This window comes from Lipotes vexillifer, unplaced genomic scaffold (assembly GCF_000442215.2).
Source record: "Lipotes vexillifer unplaced genomic scaffold, Lipotes_vexillifer_v1.1 scaffold496, whole genome shotgun sequence".
Taxonomy (NCBI): Eukaryota; Metazoa; Chordata; class Mammalia; order Artiodactyla; family Lipotidae; genus Lipotes; species Lipotes vexillifer.
Window position 1 is genome coordinate 515,411 of NW_006786690.1, and position 9,037 is coordinate 524,447.

General features: G+C 62.2%; 1 protein-coding gene across 1 annotated transcript in view; it reads left to right on the plus strand.

Annotated features, from left to right (window-relative positions):
• The first annotated feature begins 609 nt into the window (after nt 1-609).
• The window catches only part of AHDC1 (AT-hook DNA binding motif containing 1), a 16,544-nt gene continuing 8,116 nt past the window's right edge, over nt 610-9,037 (plus strand). The window contains exon 1 of the mRNA XM_007459086.1: nt 610-5,443. Within this exon, the coding sequence (XP_007459148.1) occupies nt 610-5,400 (4,791 nt within the window). The 3' untranslated portion in view covers nt 5,401-5,443. The remainder of the gene's footprint in view (nt 5,444-9,037) is intronic.

The following is a 9,037-nucleotide window of genomic DNA, read 5'->3' on the forward strand; positions in this document are numbered from 1 at the left end:
TGGTATGTGGGGGAGACCGGGCCCCGTGGGCAGGTGGGCAGTGGTTGGGCTGTGGCCAGCAGACCACTGAGATCTCCTCTTGCCTGTCTCGCTGCCCACAGAGATCTCCAGTGTGACAGCCCAGGCGGCAGAGCCGAGGGTGAGTGGCCGGGCTTCTCCTAGAGCCCTGGGGATGGGGCAAGAAGGAAGAGGCCGTGTCCTTGATAGGACTTCCGGGCCCTCTGACAGGGGCCTGGCCCTCTCCTGACGTTTGATCCACCTTGCTGATGGGCTTCCCTCCCAAAAGCGGGTGAACTGTTCTCCCCCAGTCCTTAGTCAGAGTCTAGACAAAAGTGGGTGAGCTGTCAATAAGTGGAACTGGGGCCCATGGGGGTTCACGATGCGTGTGGTGGTTTAGGAAAAGCTGGGGGTCAACAAGGGGATGGGGCTTCGGGAGGGGACTCAGGGGAGGGGTGCAGGGGATCACTAAGGACATGGGAAGCTGATGAGGACTTAGGCGTTCAGTGAGGGACCTCCTGCCTCTGCTGCCTGGCAGGTCCTGGTCCCGGCTTCTCGCACCCTCATGTCAGCCCCGGCCCCGCCCGGCGGCCCGCGGAGGACAAGGTCAGGATGCGTGTGAAGCCCCAGGGCCTGGTGGTGACTTCCAGTGCCGTGTGCAGCTCTCCTGACTACCTCCGGGAGCCCAAGTACTACCCCGGCGGCCCCCCCACCCCCCGGCCCTTGCTTCCCGCCCGGCCCCCTGCCAGCCCACCCGACAAGGCCTTCGCCCACACCTTCTCCGAGAACCCGCGCCCACCCCCACGCCGGGACCCCAGCACCCGGCGCCCACCAGTCCTTGCCAAGGGGGACGACCCACTGCCCCCAAGGGCGGCCCGTCCTGTCTCCCAGGCCCGCTGCCCCACCCCTGCGGGAGACGGCAGCAGCTCCCGACGGCGCTGGGACAACGGGCGGGTGAACCTGCGTCCAGTGGTCCAGCTGATTGACATCATGAAGGACCTGACCCGGCTCTCCCAGGACCTGCAGCACAGCGGCGTGCACCTGGACTGCGGTGGCCTCCGGCTCAGCCGCCCACCTGCCCCGCCCCCCGGGGACCTTCAGTATAGCTTCTTCTCCTCACCCAGCCTGGCCAACAGCATCCGCAGCCCTGAGGAGCGGGCCACCCCCCATGCCAAGTCTGAGCGGTCCAGCCACCCCCTCTACGAGCCTGAGCCTGAGCCTAGGGACAGTCCCCAGCCCGGCCAAGGCCATAGTCCCGGAGCCACGGCCGCGGCCACCGGTCTGCCACCAGAGCCCGAGCCGGACGGCCCTGATTACTCAGAACTCGCTGACGCCGACATCCTGAGTGAGCTGGCCTCCCTCACTTGCCCCGAGGCCCAGCTGCTGGAGGCCCAGGCCCTCGAGCCACCGTCGCCTGAGCCAGAGCCTCAGCTCCTAGACCCCCAGCCCCGCTTCCTGGACCCGCAGGCACTAGAGCCGCTCGGGGAAGCTTTGGAGCTGCCGCCCCTGCAACCCCTTGCTGATCCTCTAGGGTTGCCGGGCCTGGCTCTACAGGCCCTAGATACCCTGCCCGACTCCCTGGAGTCGCAGCTGCTCGACCCTCAGGCACTTGACCCCCTGCCCAAGTTGCTTGACGTCCCTAGCCGCCGTCTGGAGCCCCAGCAGCCCCTGGGACCCTGCCCGCTGGCTGAGCCCTTGCGCCTGGACTTGTGCTCACCCCATGGCCCTCCTGGGCCTGAGGGTCACCCCAAATATGCCTTGCGGCGCACCGATAGGCCAAAGATCCTGTGTCGCCGACGGAAAGCCGGACGGGGACGCAAGGCAGACACTGGCCCCGAGGGCCGTCTGCTGCCCCTGCCTGTGCCCACAGGGCTGGCGGCTGCCCTGGCTGAGCCCCCGCCCCCGCCTCCACCCCCACCTCACACCCTGCCCGGCCCAGGCCCAGTCCCAGAGCTGGAGCCCGAATCCTCCCAGACCCCAGTGGTCCCTACCCGCAGAGGCAAGTGCCGGGGCGTGCGGCGCATGGTGGTGAAGATGGCCAAGATCCCCGTGTCACTGGGCCGGCGGAACAAGACCACGTACAAGGTGTCGTCTTTGAGCAGCAGCCTGAGCGTGGAGGGCAAGGAGCTGGGCCTGCGCGTGTCCACAGAGCCCACCCCACTGCTGAAGATGAAGAACAATGGGCGGAACGTGGTGGTGGTCTTCCCACCCGGCGAGATGCCCATCATTCTCAAGCGTAAGCGTGGCCGCCCTCCTAAGAACCTGCTCCTGGGCCCCGGCAAGCCCAAGGAGCCAGCGGTCGTGGCGGCCGAGGCAGCCACCGTGGCGGCAGCCACCATGGCCATGCCGGAGGTGAAGAAACGGCGGCGGCGGAAGCAGAAGCTGGCATCTCCCCAGCCGTCCTACGCAGCAGATGCCAACGACAGCAAGGCCGAGTACTCAGACGTCCTCGCCAAGCTGGCCTTCCTGAACCGCCAGAGCCAGTGCGCTGGGCGGTGCTCACCGCCCCGCTGCTGGACACCCAGTGAGCCCGAGTCAGTGCACCAGGCGCCCGACACACAGAGCATCTCCCACTTCCTGCACCGTGTGCAGGGCTTCCGACGGCGAGGTGGCAAAGCAGGCGGTTTTGGTGGCCGGGGTGGGGGCCACGCGGCCAAGGCGGCCCGATGCTCCTTCAGCGACTTCTTTGAGGGCATCGGCAAGAAAAAGAAGGTGGTGGCCGTGGCAGCCGCTGGGGTTGGGGGCCCTGGCCTCACTGAGTTGGGGCACCCACGCAAACGGGGCCGGGGGGAGGTAGACGCCGTGACTGGGAAGCCCAAACGCAAGAGGCGGTCCCGGAAGAACGGGACTCTGTTCCCAGAACAGGTGCCCAGTGGCCCAGGCTTTGGGGAGGTGGGCACTGAGTGGGCCGGGGACAAGGGTGGTGGCTGGGCCCCTCACCATGGACACCCAGGCGGGCAAGCTGGCCGAAACTGCGGGTTCCAGGGGACCGAGGCCCGGGCCTTTGCCTCCACTGGGCTAGAGAGTGGGGCTTCGGGCCGTGGCAGCTACTACAGCACAGCCACACCTGCGGGCCAGACGGAGCTCAGCCAGGAGCGCCAAAACCTCTTCACCGGCTATTTTCGCTCACTGCTCGACTCGGATGACTCCTCCGACCTCTTGGACTTTGCCCTCTCAGCCTCTCGCCCCGAGTCCAGGAAGGCATCAGGCACCTACACAGGGCCCCCCAGCAGCGCCCTGCCCGCCCAGCGGGGCCTGGCCACCTTCCCCAGCCGGGGAGCCAAGGCCAGCCCGGTGGCGGTGGGCAGCAGCGGGGCTGGGGCGGACCCCTCCTTCCAGCCTGTTCTGCCCACTCGCCAGACCTTCCCGCCGGGCCGGGCTGCGAGCTATGGGCTAACCCCCGGCACTTCAGACTGCCGGGCAGCCGAGACCTTCCCGAAGCTGGCTCCTCTGCCTTCTGCCGTGGCTCGCTCACCTACCGCACACCCGCCCACCAACACCTACCCTCCGCAGTACGGGGGCTACGGGGCTGGACAAAGTGTATTCGCACCCGCTAAGCCCTTTACGGGCCAGGACTGCGCCAACAGCAAGGACTGCAGCTTTGCCTACGGCAGTGGCAACAGCCTCCCTGCCTCACCCAGCAGCGCCCACAGCGCTGGCTACGCCCCACCGCCTACCGGTGGCCCCTGCCTGCCACCAAGCAAGGCGTCCTTCTTTAACAGCTCTGAGGGGGGCCCCTTCTCTGGTTCGGCCCCCACACCCCTGCGCTGTGACAGCCGGGCCAGCACGGTCTCACCCGGCGGCTACATGGTACCCAAGGGCACCACAGCCTCTGCCACCTCTGCCGCGTCCTCGTCGTCCTCCTCCTTCCAGCCCTCGCCTGAGAACTGTCGGCAGTTTACGGGGGCTTCTCAGTGGCCTTTCCGGCAGGGCTATGGAGGCCTGGACTGGGCCTCGGAGGCCTTCAGTCAGCTCTACAATCCTGGTTTCGACTGCCACGTCAGCGAGCCCAACGTGATCCTGGACATCTCCAACTACACGCCGCAGAAGGTGAAGCAGCAGACAGCCGTGTCCGAGACCTTCTCCGAGTCGTCCTCCGACAGCACCCAGTTCAATCAGCCCGTCGGCGGCGGCTTCCGGCGTGCCAACAGCGAGGCCTCGAGCAGCGAGGGCCAGTCGAGCCTGTCCAGCCTGGAGAAACTGATGATGGACTGGAACGAGGCATCGTCCGCCCCCGGTTACAACTGGAACCAGAGCGTCCTCTTCCAGAGCAGCTCCAAGCCAGGCCGCGGACGGCGGAAGAAGGTGGACCTGTTCGAGGCCTCACATCTGGGCTTCCCGTCAGCCGCCTCGGCCAACGCCGCGGGCTACCCATCCAAACGGAGCACCGGGCCCCGGCAGCCTCGGGGTGGACGGGGTGGCGGGGCCTGCTCAGCCAAGAAGGAGCGGGGCGGGGCAGCGGCCAAAGCCAAGTTCATCCCCAAGCCCCAGCCGGTCAACCCGCTGTTCCAGGACAGCCCAGACCTCGGCCTGGACTACTACAGCGGGGACAGCAGCATGTCACCACTGCCCTCGCAGTCGAGGGCCTTCAGCGTGGGCGAGCGAGATCCCTGTGACTTCATGGGACCCTACTCCATGAACCCGTCCACGCCATCGGACGGCACCTTCGGCCAAGGCTTCCACTGCGACTCGCCCAGCCTCGGTGCCCCTGAGCTGGATGGCAAGCATTTCCCGCCGCTGGCCCACCCGCCCACGGTGTTTGATGCTGGCCTGCAGAAGGCCTACTCCCCCACCTGCTCCCCCACCCTGGGCTTCAAGGAAGAGCTGCGGCCGCCACCCACAAAGCTGGCTGCCTGTGAGCCCCTCAAGCATGGGCTCCAGGGGGCCAGCCTGAGCCATGCAGCTGCAGCCCAGGCCCACCTGAGCTGCCGGGACCTGCCGCTGGGCCAGCCCCACTACGACTCCCCCAGCTGCAAGGGTACGGCATATTGGTACCCGCCAGGCTCGGCTGCCCGCAGCCCGCCCTATGAAGGCAAGGTGGGTTCAGGGCTGCTGGCTGACTTCCTGGGCAGGACGGAGGCCGCGTGCCTCAGTGCCCCACACCTGGCTAGCCCACCGGCCACACCTAAGGCCGACAAGGAGCCCCTGGAGATGGCCCGGCCGCCCGGCCCACCCCGTGGCCCCGCTGCAGCTGCTGCTGGCTATGGCTGCCCACTCCTTAGTGACTTAACCCTGTCCCCCGTGCCGAGGGACTCGCTGCTGCCCCTGCAGGATACCGCCTACAGGTATCCAGGCTTTATGCCGCAGGCGCATCCCGGCCTGGGTGGGGGCCCCAAGAGCGGCTTCCTGGGGCCCATGGCGGAACCTCACCCTGAGGACACATTCACCGTCACCTCCCTGTAGTGCCAACTGAAGTGCCGACTGGACCTCGAGGTTTTGTTCCTGGGTGAGTCTGAGGATGTGGGTGCAGTGGGAAGAAGCCGGGGGTGGGGTGGGGGTGGGGTGGGGGGATGAGGACATGAGAGCTTGGGCAAGGGGAAGCAGGAAGGATCTGAGGACAAGATTGGGGACCCGAGTTGGGATTCAGGGAGTCTGGCGTTAGATGTTGGGAACAGTCTTAGGGAGGAGATGGGGCCTTGGGTGGGGAACCCAGTGTGGGGCTTGGGCATTCAGGGCGTCCCATTATTGAAATGGCCGGAGGACCATAGACTGGATGGGGCCATCTAGTTCGGTTCATCAAGCGTTCATTTCCCTCATCCATGCTAGGTCGTGGGCAGGGACCACCGGCGTCCCAGGAAGCACTCACCACTTGACCTCTTGCAAGGGAGGGCGTTTGCATTGCCCTGCATGTGACAGATGGAGAAAGAAGCAGGTTGGATAATTATCCGCCGAGGCCCATCCAGGATACTGACCCTGCCTGCTTCCTTGTCTCCCTGGGAGCTTCGTTTAGTTCAGGATGCAGTCTGGCAAGGGCCAGGCTGAGGGTGTGGCCAGTATGTCCTTTTCTGGTCTCCCAGAGTACCCCAAAGGCTATTTTTCAGCAGGGGTGTTGGGATCTCCCTGTGCCTGGGGACCTGTAGCCAGCGCAGGTCCACCCCCAGGCAGGATGTTTCCCACCTAGAAAAAGCCAGTCCCTTTCCTGAAGCCAAATGCTTTTCTTAAGAATTCCATTAGGGAACTCCCTGGCAGTGCAGTGGTTAGGACTTCTCGTTTCCACTGCAGGGGGCGTGGGTTCGATCCTGGGTTGGGGAACAAAGATCCTGTGATCCTGCAAAGCCACACTGCACAGCCAAAAAAAAAAAAAAAAAATTCCGTTAAATAAGTGGCTTTGTTTTGTGTGTGGTGATTGGTGGCTTGGTTGATGTATTTGAAAGAAAAACAGGTAAGTGGGTGTTCACACAATTATCCGAATGATTAAAGGCTCCATGAGGCCAAAAACCATGTCTGCACTGCACATGCACTCCATGGATGTTAAAAATAGATCAGGTACTGTCACCTCCTTGAGTTTTCTTAAGATTTTGTGTTTAGGAAAAGGAAAATAAAAGAGGGGAAATGCCCCCAAAGTGGTAAAACGGGACAGAGTTGGAGGAATCATTTTCTTGACGAACAGCCTGCTCCAGAAATGCAGCCGTAACTGGCCCATGAGATCCCACTTTTGGAACAGACCTGTTACAAAAATTGACCCAGACGTGGTGGGTGGTGATGGCGTGGGCTGGGGGGCCTTTCTGAGCCCCTCACTCCCCCCAACCTCTGCTACTACTGCAGCCTCCTGGGAGTGCCTTTTCCTGGAGAATGAATAGCAGGGCTCCTGGAAAGCCCCGTCCCTGCTCTGGGAAGACTGTTCCCAGGGTGAGTCAGGGTCCTGAGGTCATGTCGGTGGAAACTTATTACCCCCTCTCTGCCTGACCTCAGCTCCCTTGGTGCCTGAAGATGGCAGAGGGCAGCACATGGGAGTCAAGAGGCCTGGGGAAAGACCATTCCCCAACTGGCCAACTTGCTACATGCCCTTGACCAAGCTTTTGCCCCTCGTCCACCCACCCACCCACCCCGCCTCTGTTTCCCCATCTGTTGAAGGCAGTTGACTTTGATAATCTCTTGGGCTCTTAAAACTCTGCATGGCATAGACAGTGGACCAGACTTTCTTGGGGGACAGCATATTTTTCCTCCTAATGAAACCAGACCAAGATTAAAAATGGCCTTCCGTTCCCCATGCACCTCATTGCAAGCAGCAGAGCCGCAGATCTGAAGCAGGCCAGGGAGAAGCTGCTTAGGGTTTAAAATGTCAAACTCCTGATCCTTCTCACTGGAGGGGAGATGTCTCATGGAGAATCCAGACATGTGAAATAATCCGAAAACCTTTCCTCCTGGGCTCTGGGTGGGAAAATAAACAGGTGAGGGGGCTGGGTGTTTGAGCAGGTCACGGCTCAGTGAGATACCTAATGGAACCACCCAGTGAGGCCTGAACGCAGGAGGAACTGGGATGCCATCCAGCCCCACATTCTGGCCCCGCTCCCCACTCAGAGCTGGGAGTTGACAGCACTGTCCTCAAACTGATGCATTCAGTTGTTCCAGCCAGAGACGTCTGTCCAGCACCCACTGCATGCCAGGCATTGGGGACACAGCAGTGAACACCTCAAACGAGCTCCTGGTCCTCAGGGGGCTCCCAGTTTAGCGGGAAAGACAGTAAACAGAATGACACAAAGCATTTGGTAATTATCGCTGTAGGAAGGACTGTGCAAGAGGAGAAAAGCTAGGAGGCCATGAGGGCTTGCGGCCAGCTGACCAGATGCTGAGGCTGATGCCTGAAAGATGAGGGGGCGTCAGCCAAATGGGAAGTGGGAAGAACATTCTGGGTAGAGGGAACAGCAGTGGGTAAAGCCCTGAGGCAGGAAGCGGCTCAGCTTTGAGGAGCCAATGGGAGGACAGCAACACTGAGTGAGGGGGTGAGGGGGCAGGGCCAGATCATGCAGGGCCTTGGAAGGAGTTTGAACTTTGTCCCAAGACAAATGGGGAACCACTGAAGCGTTCTCAGCTGGAATGTCGTGGGCCACAGTGGAGCAGGGCCGGTGTTGAAGGAGGGAGACCGGCTGCAGTAGCCCAGGCAAGCAGCGGTGGTGGCTTGGACCATGGTGGCGGGAGGGCTGTCCCCCTTCTTTATCCAAACACTCCCTCATCTAGGGCAAACCCCCACCCCACCCCCGCCCAAGGACTGATTACAATCATTGTGGGAGTGAAGAAGCCTTGGGGATACAGGGAAGGAGAACAGTGAGGAAAAAGAGCTCACAGAGGGAGTGTCACTCTCAACAGAGGGCTTAAGCAGGGAGGACAGTGACACACTCATTCACCAACAGGCAGTGAGCCCTTTTGACCCTTGGCACAGGGGGAGCAGTCACTGAGTTTAGCCTCACATCTTGAGCCCCTCCATGCCCGTCCCGATACCAGACACAGGGAAGACAAAGCAGACGTGGCCCCTGTCCTCAAGAGTGCCCATCCACCCCCAAAAAGCTAAAACAAGCACACAGAGAGCCTCAAACACCTGGTGGGAAGTGGCAGGGAGAAGCAAAGCTCATGCACCAGGAAGGTGGGCCATGGGGTCAGAAGTCACCTCTCTGCCCCTTTGGTGAGAAAAGGGACATACATTCGTGCCGGGCCCTTTGTGCAACACTGCCTCACTGACCCTTCACAGCAGCCTGGAAGGTGCGGGTCCTCACCCTCACCCCCCCATCAGAGAGTTGAGGAAACAGGTACAGTGCTGAACCCTGCCCAGGGGATCCATAGGTAGTAAGTGGCAGAGTCATGATTTGAACCCAGTACTGCACCCCCTCCCGGCCTGGATGCTCTGCTCCCCTCTACTCTGTGCCCCTGATTCTCCATCCTCAAAATGACGGGTTGGTTGGATGCTCACTACAACCCTTTCTGGGTCTGACATTTTAAATGGATTTTGAGGTTCTGTGAAGGAAGCTGCATCTGAGCTCGTCCTTGAAGAATAGGCAAGATTTGGACACATGGAGATGGAGACGGGGGCGGGGGGGGGGGGGGG